At 36.9% G+C, this 15,085-nt stretch overlaps 1 protein-coding gene across 1 annotated transcript; it reads right to left on the bottom strand.

The window, feature by feature from the left end:
- Nucleotides 1–981: 981 nt before the first annotated feature.
- LOC140140423 (dimethylaniline monooxygenase [N-oxide-forming] 2-like) lies at nucleotides 982–14,657 on the bottom strand. Its single transcript, XM_072162184.1, has 5 exons — nucleotides 14,370–14,657; nucleotides 11,847–12,354; nucleotides 4,166–4,654; nucleotides 2,818–2,960; nucleotides 982–1,981 (listed from the first exon to the last, which is right to left on the bottom strand). The coding sequence occupies exons 1-5, from the start codon at nucleotides 14,655–14,657 to the stop codon at nucleotides 1,016–1,018; spliced, it is 2,394 nt and encodes a 797-aa protein (XP_072018285.1). The 3' UTR covers nucleotides 982–1,015.
- Between the last annotated feature and the right edge of the window lie 428 nt (nucleotides 14,658–15,085).

The raw sequence follows: 15,085 nt of genomic DNA, 5'->3' as shown, positions 1-15,085 counted from the left end.
GTCTCAGCTCTTGATCCAAGATCCGGCAATGTCCAAGATCCTGTCTACCCAAGGGAAACCCATGGTCTACCACAATCTCAGTCCAAGTCCTGAAGACTATGTTTTACTATCCTAGCTGCTATGCTAGTGTTTTCCAAATGGTCTTCTATGTTGACCATAAAGCTCCTCTCTCGGAAATCTCTTGGGCAAGCTTTCTGCTCCACTTAACACTATGTCAGTCCAGCAAAATACCACAGTTCGTGATCGTTGATGGAGATATTTCAGTCTGCCGCTTCTTTGAGTCGAGAAACAATGAAGCACTTTTGGCTTTCACGGCCGGTAACTTTTGTACCACTACTGGCTAATATAAGTTTCACAGAGTCCCCTCTTAGAACTACAAACTGCTGCCCAATTTTTCCCTATCCAGACCTTATACTAGTATATCATTTCTTACCATTCTAGAATAATGTTAACAGTTTATGGCATAATACAGCATTTCTAAATATATCTTAATAGATCACCACAAGCAAATCACAATCATTAGTCTGTGTGCATCATTTATAAATTAGCACACTACCTCAACATAAACCAATCAGATTTCATTAGTGTGTATAAGATGGTTAAAGTAATTATTACTGTAACTATCTATACAGTGCTAGCGCTATTATAGCGCTACCACTTAATGTTCTAGAGCCTTCTGGGGCAGTTGTGACCATTCTAGTTGTTTACATCATTTTATAGCTTTTCCATAGAAAGATTCCATGAATTTCAAGAGTATTCCATGTAGAAACAAATTGAGGTAAATATCCAAGGTAGTGAAAACGAATGGTGATGACAAAATACACAACTTTTAATAAATATTATAGAATGTTTTGTGGTTGTCTCGCCATTATATTTGCTTAAAAATTACTTGATCAAGATTTTCCTCTGTTATTGTCAGTTGAGTATAGCATAATATCTTTAACCGTGTTATAACTGCCGACCTGAGTGATATCACTGCTTCGAACTAGGATCCAAAATAATTGATCGAATATGATCATAACATCACATACATTACGCTGATTAGTAGGCAGCAAAGTCCCAAGATAAAAAGAATGGTGGTCAGATTAGAAGTTTCATCCTCAGGCACCTGCCTCGTCTGGTACGCTCCTGTAATCCGATCCCACGCTGTCTCTATAGCCTCCTTGGCACCATCCCATTTGCCAGGGCCAACTAATCGGTACTGGTAAGGATAGCAAGGTCCAAAGAAACATTGCAGAGACAGCATGGGATCTTCAAACATCATCTTCCATAGATCTGGCTTCACGCCAATTTCACTCGCGATCCCATCCATGAAAGCAATAAAGTCAACTTTGGTAGTTAACCTTGTTGTTAGTGGCTCTCCGTATTTCTTCTTTTGGCTTTGTCTGTATTTCTCAATATGCCGGTCCATCTGGTCTTTGGAAGGCAATCTACAGGTTCCCTTTATTAATCTCGCGCACCATCTACTTTGAAGCTCGCTAACAGCATTCACCGAACCTGCTTGTTGCGTCAGCCCAATAATGGCCAGCGTTGGGTGCTTCAAATCTGGAGGTAACGTAAACCTGTAAAGATGAACTTTGCATTTGTCAACGCGTACCACTGATGGATCGATAGGAAGAGTTATGTCATATCCGGTTCCTAAAATGACACAATCGATGTCTTCGTGGGTACCATCTTGAAATTCCACTCCTTTTTTTGTTAGTCGCTTAACATCCGGTTTGACTACGATATTCCCGTTGACGATATGGTAAGGTAGCTCGTCATTTATTGTAATGTTCCGTGAAACAGCAATTCCATGCTTGGGTCTTAGTGGGTGTATGGTATGATCTAGGCGATTATTAATTGCTCTTCGCAAGTTCCATTCTCGCAGGGGCCATGATAAAAGTCCGCCAGCCCTGCGTATCCCCATTATGTCTAATGGTAATCCGCCTTCCTGTAGATGCGTCAAGACCCATGTTCCACCTCTTGTGCTCAAATAAACCTGTAGAAAGTTAAATTAAAACATATTATATCATTTGATTCCACCACACAAAATGGTATCATACGTGTCACCAGTATCCTCTGACTATACTTGTAAATACGTATTTATAATACGCATGTGACCCATGGCCACGACATAGCAAGACCAGCAAGCGTGACCAAATCATCACGCCATTGATGGGTCCGAATTTGTAATATGTTATCAAAAACAATATTTTGAAAGTATTTGCCGACGGAAAAAATATTTATCGACGGAAACGTTTACAATATAATCACAAAGGCGAACAAAATAGACAATTTTGCTGCACAGTAGTCTCGTGTTGTTTACCGCCTCGCGCCTTTCATTCAAATGTACCTGACAGGAAGACCATCCGCTGTGTAGAGACTTCGAGACTTGCCTACTAAAAGCTGTTATGGGAGCGCGGAAGTGGTAACGTGAGTATTTATAAATACGTATTTTTAAATAGTCGAAGCTTACTGGTTACTGTTGGTTACTGTACAATACAATCACACCAGTTGCATTTTGTTAGGCTGGTTTCAAGAATTCAAGAAGTCCGGTGATAAACGGCAAAATTAGGGTTAGTACTGGGTCGAAATTTCTGAAAATCGAATAAGATAATTGGATGAAATGTAACTTTTGCTGCCGCACTACAAGAAGGCTTGTTCAGCCTGACCATCTAATAAAAGTGTGTATGTATAACATGTTTGTTTTTGTTTGTTTTTGTTTTTGCTTTTTTTTTTGTTTTGTTTTTGTTGTTGTTTGGTTTTTTTTTGGTTGTTTGTTTGTTTTGTTTGTGTTTTTTTTTTCAAATAATTGTATATTAAAATGCTAATTACCTTCTCAGTAGCCCTAGCGAGTTCTACCGCCACGTCACACGCCGAGTTGCGGATACCAACCACCAGGACACGTTTATCGTCGTACCCTATTGGTCTCTTGTAATCCTTTGTATGTATTACACTACCTTGGAAATCTTCTAGACCTATAAACATGAAGGAAAAGAAATCAAATCCGATTACTGCCGAGATTCTGAGAAATAATACAAAATATAAGTATAAAACTGAGTTTACCAGGTTAGATACCGATCTTGAGACAACAGTATACATGAAGTATTTAGGGTTATGTATGTACGCCGCAATTTATCTACATCCTAGTATCAAGGTGGACTTGATGATATACAAAAACAAATTGACCCTTATCTTTGTGGCTCTGACAAGAGCCGTTAAAGTAAACCCCCCGGAAACGTTGTAAGAAGTATATTTGGTTACTGCATTTTCGGTTACTCTGGAAATGAAATACCGCACTAATCTTCTTACAGTGATTGCCTTTCCATTAGCATGCCCTACGCTATGCTTACTGGATCCTTGTAATCGCACTCGTGTTCAGTTCAGTTCAGTTCAGAATTCAGTTCAGTTTATTTTCATCTCAACACACATAAATAATATAATACAGAGAAAACATTTTGTAATAAATTAGTAACAATATACAAATGTAATAGGCCAAATAATTTAAAATTGAGATACTAATATTAATATTACAATAATACTGAAATAATGTGGTGTGAGAGATGTGGATGCCACAGAAACGCAAAGCGTGTAGAGTTGTGACACCCATGTGATGGTTACAGACAAGTATATTGCATAAATGAAGTATTCCATATTTTATTAAGGTTACATGATTATGAACGTATACTTGATAAAAAAGACATAAATAATGTTGATTCTTGTTGTTGTAGAACTTTCTTAACTTTCTCGATGTATCATAAAAATTATTCAACATAATTAGTTTGCTTTTACGTGCGAAGATACTTAATATGTAAGCAATAGAGGCCGTCAGCCTTTCGCCATCTTGTGGGTATAAATGATCTGTGTGTTCATGCGTCGGACACTACGCGCAGGGCGCAGCTTGCCACGCAGCTGTTATCGCGCATTAACGCGGTGATTTTGCTGTTCACGCATGGAGATCGAACGACCATCACAGCGTGTACCCACAAGATGGCGGCATATGACGTCATGCTGACTGCCTCTATTGCAATAATTAACTAGCCCGTCAGTAACCAATGTCTGCCTGGCATACAAGTCAGAGTGCAATTTTGCTATCTTACTAACCCGACAGGAAAGCTACAAGCAATTTGCTGTCTACCTGTAATACAACCTTACTAATATTAACGATCTGGTGGAAGGTTACCTGATATTTGTGGATAAAGTGGTGTGACATCACGACCATTGCACACCAACACTGCATTATAGATTTCTGCCACGCAGCCATCTTTGTTTTCCAGCTCTAATCTCCACCGTCCTCTTGAATCATAATCATCAGCTTTGGAAATCAGCTTCACATTAGTGTTGAAAACTATATGAGGCTTCAAGTTGAATTTCTCGGCGTACATGTTTAGATATTTGTACACATGCGTATTATGCAAATAATTCGGGAATTCTTTGGGCATTGGAAAATCACTGAATGCCATGAACTCTTTGCTAACATTGGTTATTGCCGATCTGTACACGGTCGTGGTACTAAATGGACCATCTGAGCACTCCCGGAAATACCATAATCCGCCTATGTCATTAGTTCTCTCGTAGCACACTGGTTCGAGTCCTTCATCTAAGCAACATTTCATCGCTGCAAGCCCACAGGTTCCGGCGCCGATGATGGCTACTTTTTTTGATTTGGTTTCTGTCATATTGTGAACAACCTGTGAATACGAAATATAGCAGATCCAGGGTTTAAAAATGGTAAAATTACCGGGGACTGCGAGGCTACAATTGGCTAAAATCATTGAAAGTAGGCTGATTTTGTATGATTGAGGGGTTCATTCATATATTTTCATGACTAAACGGTTGCTTAAACTACCGTTTAGTCATGAGAATATATAAATGAACCCCGTTCATACATACCAGAACATTATGTGATTTTTATTTCAAAATAATAACAAAAAGTTACCAGTAATATTGTTAAAAAAACACGATATTTATTTTCCCTATACCCCCAAGATTGCAAATCCGGGATCTCGACCAATCACGCACGCTGTTACATAGCAAGCATGTATGAATGTCCGACCCTCCCTGGATCCAATATTAGCCGATTAGCTACTGGTATTTAAAAAAAGACTTCTTGTTTCGGTAACAAATTAATTAAAAAAACTGTGACTATTCGGTACCAATTTTAATGGTAATTTTACAACTATACTATGACCAGGTCGTAATATAGGGGGGGGGGGCTCAGCAAACGTTATACGCAAAAGGTTAGAAAAGGTTGCCAGAAAACGTTTAAATGATATATAAAGGGTATAGCACGTTTTCATAACATTCAAAAACAGTGTTTTTTTTAAACTTGCTGAAAAATATTAAAACATAATGTTATTTAAAATGTTTAAGTGTTGACAAAATATTTGGCAAATATAAAGTAGCAAAAATATTTTACAATAACCATGATACCATCTTGACAATATTTTAAAAATATTGTTGCAGTGTGTTTTCATACAAAACATTTTAAAATGCCCAACATTTAATGTTATTAAAACGTTTTTACCAAAACTAAAACCCAAAGTATAATATGTTTGAAATGTTTTCACTGGGGATTTTTTCGGTTTTTTGTTACTGCGCGTCAATAAATGATAATAATAAAAGAGCGATAGCACTAACAGTATGTTTCGACTATATTTATAAATACGTATTTATAAATATGCACGTGAACACCTCCACGCTGCCATAACAACTTGTAGACAGTAAGTCTCGAAGTAACCTTCTACACAACGGGTGGTCTTCCTGCACATTTCAATGCTATTCAATTAATACTTAAATTTGATGATATTTATCTAAAGTGTTTCTATCCTTTTCTGGATGAGGATTTGGTCACGCTTGCTGGTTTTATTATGTCGTGCCCATGGGTCACGTACGTATTTACAAATACGTATTTATAAATATGGTCGAAGGTTGCTGACTGAACAACCAACTTACGCTTGCGTAAATTCACAAAAGCGCGCGTCAGTCACTCGATACGCAAAGTGCAGTTCGCGTAGCTTCGCTCAGCTGTGTGTCCGCCTTTCTATAATATCAATAAGTCCCGCATATGACGTCCTCATCATAGTATAACAAGTATATATGGGGTTGTATCAATTTCTCAATCAATTAACTGAGCCACTTTATACCCATGGTCAAGTCTATGTTTCGACTTCTCCATAGAAAATACGAAATTTCAAGACTTGTGCGCAGTCAGATAAGCCCAAGTAACATGTTTAATATATTTTACAATATCAAGAAACTGAAAGACAGGTTTATCAGCTGAAACGGACACCTGGCACGCCACAAAAAGCCACATAACGGCTGTATAATATTAATAATAAATAATATTTTAATAATCTTCAAACAGAGTGTAATTATGTAGTTGTGATACAAAATCAGTTGGATTGTTAAAACTAAAAGAATAATGAGCATCCATTTGCATTTCAACTTATCTCCTGTATGCAATGAGTGAGATAACGTAATACCATCCATATGCATACATCTTTGGGGGAAAATAGCCGACAATTCTAACAAAAATATGGAATCAGGCAACCTGTTAGAGAATAAAGTTGAATTCGCTCATTTTCTTGTATACCTATGTGCAATATCATTACAGAAAATAAGCTTTACGCTGACTGTACCGATTCTCGCGCAATGGAAATGGGTAACGAATAATGGCAATGAAATAATGACATCTATGAACACGACCGTCGAATGTGAAGAACAATGGTCAGAAGACAATCGTAAATTAAACTTTTAGAACATAACAAACATCACAAATAAAACTGAGGTAGATGGTGATGTTAGAACAACCATGTCCTGGCTCGTCTTAAGTGTCTTATTGATAGCTCCTGTGATTGTATTGCTATCATCACCATTATCGGGATTTCTCGGTGATAAATTTGGATACAAGCTCCCTCTGTTAGTGGGTTTAATTGCATCACTGATAATGAACATTTTGTTTGGTATGTTTTCAAGCTTCAACTTGATGATGGTTGCATGTGCTTTGCTTGGGCTGGCTGATGCAATGATAACTCCAAACGCATTTGCTGCAATTAACTCTATTTATTCTGCCAAAACTAAGAAAGGGGATATTGCATTAAGCATAGCAATGACAGCGAGTTTGTTTGCCTTTCTTGGACCTGCAATCATTGGTACGCTAGTAGAATATGCAGGGCAGAAAATTAGCTTTTTGGGTTTCATGTGTCCATATGTTTCCTTTATAATCTTAAGCATCATTTTGATGTATCTACTCGAAAAGCCCGATCCCAATACTGGAAAATCCTCTACGAACAACGCGTTATTGTCAGGTGAGGGTAGAGAAAGCATAACATCTGAAATGAGCGCAATGCTCCGCATATTCACGAATCGCGAACTTCTCTTGTCCATGGGAACACTATCGTTTGCTTATTTCCCAAGAAAATCTATCGAATGCATAATTGCAGTTTGGATGCAGTCTGAATTTTCAAGCGGTCCTTCTATCGTGGGATTTGTATTGAGCTCTGGTGTTGTAGGCTGCATCTTAGGTAATATCGCTACAACATATTTCGCGATACGATTTCAAGAAAGTATTGGTACTCAAGCAGCGATCGCCATCATCCTTGTTGGCGTATCGACTGTTTTGATTTCGTACGCCTCTACAACCTACGTTGTTTCGATCTTTTTTGCTGTGCATATATTTTTCGCGACATGTGGGAGATACAGTGCGATGAATATAATGTCTTCAACGGCTGAAAACCTGCAAGATGTGCCAAGAAGCCGTGTCATGAGTATGGCGGTAATCGGATATAACATACCGAATTTTGTATCTCCGTTGATTGCCCTACCACTTTACAATTATATGGGATTTCGTTCCATGTGTCGGGTTATTTGTCCAATATGTATATTCTACGGTATAATGACATTGATATATTATAACTATCCCAACAAGCCAAATGAAAACCAAGCGTTAAATGTTACATTTCTAAAGTGTGTTAAAGATCGGGCAATAACGCGCGGGAAGTTGACAAACAGTGACGACGAAACATTAGAGCTATTGGGAAAATAATTTGACAAAATGCGTAATAAAGGAAATTACATGTTTAATAGCTGTATCATATCATGTAATGAATAAGGCACAAGATCTGTTTTGGTCTTATAGCGCTATCGGTGCCCGAATAGGTGCCAATGGCACTCTTTATCGTACCCTGAACATTTGTACAGTGCATCGTTTTGTATTTAAATGAAAAACAATAACGCTATGCAAATGTTAATTTTTATGCCTAATACAATGTATAACATCTCCAGGGAGCGATGTTAAGAGTCATCGGTACCTAACCGGGCACCGATAGTTCTATAGAACCAAATTGGATGTGGTGCCTAAAAGTGTTACCCTGCATAAATAAAATAATGTTAATGTTAGTGTTAATAAGTAAAATATCCAAAACTAGTAAAATATGGCCTGACAGTTCAGACTCACCTTAAATAAATTACTCTATACGGTATTTAAAATATTGGCGTCAACCTTCCATTTATATTTCCTTTTTTCAATTATTATTTATTATTATTATTATTATAGGGCGCTCAACCGAGCACACAGCTGGAACATATGTGTTTCCATACGTTTTTTTAATACAGGTACCCAGCAAACACAGAATGTTTTACATAAAACGTTTTAATATCGGGTTATATAAAGGGCATAACGACGTTTTTTGCAAAAATGTTTGCCCAAAATATTCACAATAACGTTTTCATGACCTTTGTATATTCCGACATTTAAATGTTATTAAAACGTTTTGAATAAAAGTTTTTCTTTTGTGTTTGCTGGGTACATGCAACGATTCCTTGATGTCAACGGTAAGACTATTCCAAAGCCGAGGTGCAACAACAACAAAGGAATTGTCTCCGACTCATCTTCTCGGTCGAGGAACAGCAAGTCTTGTTGCATCAGAGCGAAGTCAGATCCTGAAGTAGCTGGACAAGATCAGTAAGAGGCTTGGTTATGTAGATATTTAGATGCATACATAATGATTATAATGAGTATAATTTTTATACGCTCTCCCTTTTGGGATTGAGCACTTTATTCAAAAGATAGTCTAACTATGAGTAAAATGTTGTTATTACGCTCCTGTTTTCGCAGTTGAGCACTTTCTGACTATCTCCGATAGACAGACTGACTCTGGGATAGACTTGCTTTGGCTGTGTTGACACCATGGAATGTATATTCTTTTACTTTTCTAAGAGATGGTAGTCCACCCAAAGCATTTCACCGTGTCGTCTGACGATTGCCTTTTAGGCATGAAACTCAGAGTAACGACTACCTATTCTGGAAGGTCTGTTCTTTGAATTTTTATACGCTCTCCTTTTGGGATTGAGCACTTTATTCAAAAGATAGTCTAACTATGAGTAAAATGTTGTTATTACGCTCCTGTTTTTGCAGTTGAGCACTTTCTGACTATCTCCGATAGACAGACTGACTCTGGGATAGACTTGCTTTGGCTGTGTTGACACCATGGAATGTATATTCTTTCACATTCCTAAGAGATGGTAGTCCACCGAAAGCATTTCATCGTGTCGTCTGACGATTGCCTTTTAGGCATGAAACTCAGAGTAACGACTACCTATTCTGGGAGGTCTGTTCTTTGAATTTTGAATTTTTACATAATGATTATATAGATAATTCTTTGTTTTACTGGTAACCAGTGGAGATCGAGATAGAAAGAGGCAATCAGAGAACTGATCCCATCCACAAGCATAGACTATAGCCGCGCAGCCTCATTTCACGCGCGCCATAAAAAAGCGAGTTGGCATAGTCAATGCGGGATGATGCTCTGAAGGCATGATGAATCGGCGAATATGCCACAATTTTCATCGGTGGTGGTTTATCACATTTATAAGGATGTGATTTTGTGATGATCTGAATAAAAGGTGCAGGAGTATTTTCATACAGTCATGTCTGTCATTTTAATATCGCATTTATTGTGTTAAAATTTCAAGAGCATGTGAGGTCCACGGATTGGCTCGTGTGCTATACATCAGTGGATCTCTCATGCTCTTATCATGCTTATACACGCATCCCATCATTTTTGAATAAAGAAAGTTGTGATATTGGTTGTATTTTTCATGTTGACATGTATTATTAAAGTTGCGTATTATAAAATAAAGAGATTGCGATTTGCCGTTTGGATAGAGTACAAACGAACGGTATAAATGCTCATTGAAATTGAAATTAGAGAGATCGTGATTTCCAAACGCCGTGATCGTATGTCCGTCGATCTATTCAAATGAAATGAAATATCGCACTAATCTTCTTACAGTGATCGCCTTTCCATTAGCATGTAGGGCTATGCTTACTGGATCCTTGTAATCGCACTCGTGTTCAGTTCAGTTCAGTTCAGAATTCAGTTCAGTTTATTTTCATCTCAACACACATAAATTATATAATACAGAGAAAACATTTTGTAATAAATTAGTAACAATATACAAATGTAATAGGCCAAATAATTTAAAATTAAGATACTAATATTAATATTACAAAATAATACTGAAATAATGTGGTGTGAGAGATGTGGATGCCACAGAAACGCAAAGCGTGTAGAGTTGACACCCATGTGATCCCAGCAAACACAAAACGTTTTCGACATCATTCGCAACAGGTTATAAAAGGTTGTCAGAAAACGTTTAAATGTCGGGTTATATAAAGGGTACATTAATGGTATAAAACGTTTTCATAACATTAAATAACATTTGTTGGTAATTTACTGCACAGCAAACACAAATGTTTTACAGAAAACATTTGAATGTCGGGTTATATAAAGGGTATAAAAACGTTTTAATAACATTCCAAAAACATTTTTGAAAACTTGGTTCAAATCATTCTAAACAGAATGTTATTTTGGAGTTGAAAAAATATTTTGCAAAAAATGTTTGCCCAAAATATTTACAATAACGTTTTTAAAATGTTTTCACGACCTTTATATAACCCGACATTTAAATGTTATTAAAACGTTTTGTAAAAAACATTTTAAGAACATTTCTGTGTTTGCTGGGAGCAAATATTTTAACATAATGTTATTTAAGTGTTGACAAAATATTTGGCCAAAAATGTTTGCAAAAATAGTTTACAATGACATTTCAAACACATTTTTAAAATATTGTTGCAGTGTGTTTTCATACAAAATGTTTTAAAACGATTTCATGACCTTTATATAACCCGACATTTTAATGTTATTAAAACGTTTTTACCTAAACCAAAACCCAAAATATGACTTATTTAAAACGTTTTAAAAACGTTTTTGTGTTTGCTGGGATGGTTACAGACAAGTCTATTGCATAAACGAAGTATTCCGTATTTTATTAAGGTTACATGATTATGAACGTATACTTCATAAAAAAGACATAAATAATGTTGATTCTTGTTGTTGTATAACTTTCTTAACTTTCTCGATGTATTAAAATTATTCAATATATTTAGTTTGCTTTTACGTGTGATGATACTTAATAAGCAATAGAGGCCGTTGTAAGCAATAGAGGCCGTCAGCCATTCGCAATCTTGTGGGTAAAAATGATCTGTGTTCATGCGTCGGACACTACGCGCAGGGCGCAGCTTGTCACGCAGCTGTTATCGCGCATCAACGCGGTGATTTTGCTGTTCACGCATGGAGATCGAACGACCACCACAGCGTGTACCCACAAGATGGCGGCATATGACGTCACGCTGACGGCCTCTATTGCAATAATTAACTAGCCCGTCAGTAAATGTGTGCCTGGCATACTAGTCAGAGTGCAATTTTGCCATCTTACTAACCCGATAGGAAAGCTACAAGCAATTTGCTGTCGACCTGTAATACAACCTTACTAATATTAACGATCTGGTGGAAGGTTACCTGATATTTGTGGATAAAGTGGTGTGACATCACGACCATTGCACACCAACACTGCATCATAGATTTCTGCCACGCAGCCATCTTTGTTTTCCAGCTCTAATCGCCACCGTCCTCTTGAATCATAATCATCAGCTTTGGAAATCAGCTTCACATTAGTGTTGAAAACTATATGAGGCTTCAAGTTGAATTTCTCGGCGTACATGTTTAGATATTTGTGCACATGCGTATTATGCAAATAATTCGGGAATTCTTTGGGCATTGGAAAATCACTGAATGCCATGAACTCTTTGCTAACATTGGTTATTGCCGATCTGTACACGGTCGTGGTACCAAATGGACCATCTGAGCACTCCCGGAAATACCATAATCCGCCTATGTCATTAGTTCTCTCGTAGCATACTGGTTCGAGTCCTTCATCTAAGCAACATTTCATCGCTGCAAGACCACAGGTTCCGGCGCCGATGATGGCTACTTTTTTTGATTTGGTTTCTGTCATATTGTGAACAACCTGTGAATATGAAATATAGCAGATCCAGGGTTTAAGAAATGGTAAAATTACCGGGGATTGCGAGGCTACAATTGGCTAAAATCATTGAAAGTAGGCTGATTTTTTATGATTGAGGGGTTCATTCATATATTTTCATGACTAAACGGTTGCTTAAACTGCCGTTTAGTAATGAGAATATGTAAATGAACCCCGTTCATACATACCAGAACATTATGTGATTTTTATTTCAAAATAATAAGTTACAAGTAATATTGTTAAAAAACACGATTTTCCTTCATTTGCCCTATACCCCCAAGATTGCAAATCCGGGATCTCGATCAATCACGCACGCTGTTACATAGCAAGCATGTATGAATGTCCGACCCCCCCGGAAACAAATTAATTAAAAAAACTGTGACTATTCGGTACCAATTTTAATGGTAATTTTACAACTATACTATGATCAGGTCGTAATATAGGGGGGCTCAGCAAACGTGATTTTTCGACATTATACGCAAAAGCCAGAAAACGTTTAAATGATATATAAAGGGTATAGCACGTTTTCATAACATTCAAAAACAGGGTTTTTTTAAACTTGCTGAAAAATATTAAAACATAATGTTATTTAAAATGTTTAAGTGTTGACAAAATATATGGCAAATAAAGTAGCAAAAATATTTTACAATAACCATGATAACATCTTGACAATATTTTAAAAATATTGTTGCAGTGTGTTTTCATACAAAATATTTTTAAAATGCCCAACATTTAATGTTATTAAAACGTTTTTACCAAAACTAAAACCCAAAGTATAATATTTTTGAAATGTTTTCACTGGGGATTTTTTTTCGTTTTTTTGTTACTTCGCGTCAATAAATGATAATAATAAGAGAGCGAGAGCACTAACAGTATGTTTCGACTATATTTATAAATACGTGTTTATAAATATGCACGTGAACACTTCCGCGCTGCCATAACAACTTGTAGATAGTAAGTCTCGAAGTAACCTTCTACACAACGGGTGGTCATCCTGCAATGCTATTCAATTAATACTTAAATTTGATGATATTTATCTAAAGTGTTTCTATCCTTTTCTGGATGAGGATTTGGTCACGCTTGCTGGTTTTATTATGTCGTGCCCATGGGTCACGTACGTATTTACAAATACGTATTTATAAATATGGTCGAAGGTTGCTGACTAAACAACCAACTTACGTTTGGGTAAATTCACAAAAGCGCGCGTCAGTCACACAATACGCAAAGCGCAGTTCGCGTAGCTTCGCTCAGCTGTGTGTCCGCCTTTCTATAATGTCAGTAAGTCCCGCATAGGACGTCCTCATCATAGTATAACAAGTTTATATGGAGTTGTATCAATTTCTCAATCAATTAACTGAGCCACTTTATACCCATGGTCAAGTCTATGTTTCGAATTCTCCATAGAAAATACGAAATTTCAAGACTTGTGTGCAGTCAGATAAGCCCAAGTAACATGTTTAATATATTTTACAATATCAAGACACTGAAAGATTGGTTTGTCAGCTGAAACGGACACCTGGCACGCCACAAAAAGCCATATAACGGCTGCATAATATTAATAATAAATAATATTTTAATAATCTTTAAACAGAGTGTAATTATGTAGTTGTATTACAAAATCAGTTAGATTGTGAAAACTAAAAGAATATGAGCATCCATTTGCATTTCAACTTATCTCCTGTATGCAATGAGTGAGATAACGTAGTACCATCCATATGCATACATCTTTGGGGGAAAATATCCGACAATTCTAACAAAAATATGGAATCAGGCAACCTGTTAGAGAATAAAGTTGAATTCGCTCATTTTCTTGTATACCTATGTGCAATAGCATTACAGAAAATAAGCTTTACGTTGATTGTACCGATTCTCGCGCAATGGAAATGGGTAACGAATAATGGCAATGAAATAATGACATCTATAAACACGACCGTCGAAAGTGAAGAACAATGGTCAGAAGACAATCATAAATTAAACTTTGAGAACATAACAAACATTACAAATAAAACTGAGGTAGATGGTGATGTTAGAACAACCGTGTCCTGGCTCGTCTTAAGTATCTTATTGATTGCTCCTGTGATTGTATTGCTATCGTCCCCATTATCAGGATTTCTCGGCGATAAATTTGGATACAAGCTCCCTCTGTTAGTGGGTTTAATTGCATCACTGATAATGAATGTATTGTTTGGTATGTATTCAAGTTTCATCGCAGTGACTTGTGCATGTGCTTTGCTTGGATTGGCTGATGCAATGATAACTCCAAACGCATTTGCTGCAATTAACTCCATTTATTCCGCCAAAACTAAAAAAGGGGATATTGCATTAAGCATAGCAATGACAGCGAGTTTGTTTGCCTTTCTTGGACCTGCCATCATTGGTACGCTAGTGGAATATGTAGGGCAGAAAATAAGCTTTTTGTGTTTTATGTGCCCATATGTTTCCTTTATAATCTTAAGCATAATTTTGATGTATCTACTCGAAAAGCCCGATCCCAATACTGGAAAATCTTCTACGAACAACGCGTTATTGTCAGGTGAGGGTAGAGAAAGCATAACATCTGAAATGAGCGCAATGCTCGGCATATTCACGAATCACGAACTTCTCTTGTCCATGGGAACACTATCGTTTGCTTATTTCCCAAGAAAATCCATCGAATGCATAATTGCAGTTTGGATGCAGTCTGAATTTTCAAGCGGTCCTTCTATAGTGGGATTTG

The sequence above is a fragment of the Amphiura filiformis genome, chromosome 19, assembly GCF_039555335.1.
Source record: "Amphiura filiformis chromosome 19, Afil_fr2py, whole genome shotgun sequence".
Lineage (NCBI taxonomy): Eukaryota > Metazoa > Echinodermata > Ophiuroidea > Amphilepidida > Amphiuridae > Amphiura > Amphiura filiformis.
The sequence above is the reverse complement of the archived record's forward strand: the minus strand, read 5'-3'. Positions and strand labels throughout refer to the sequence as shown.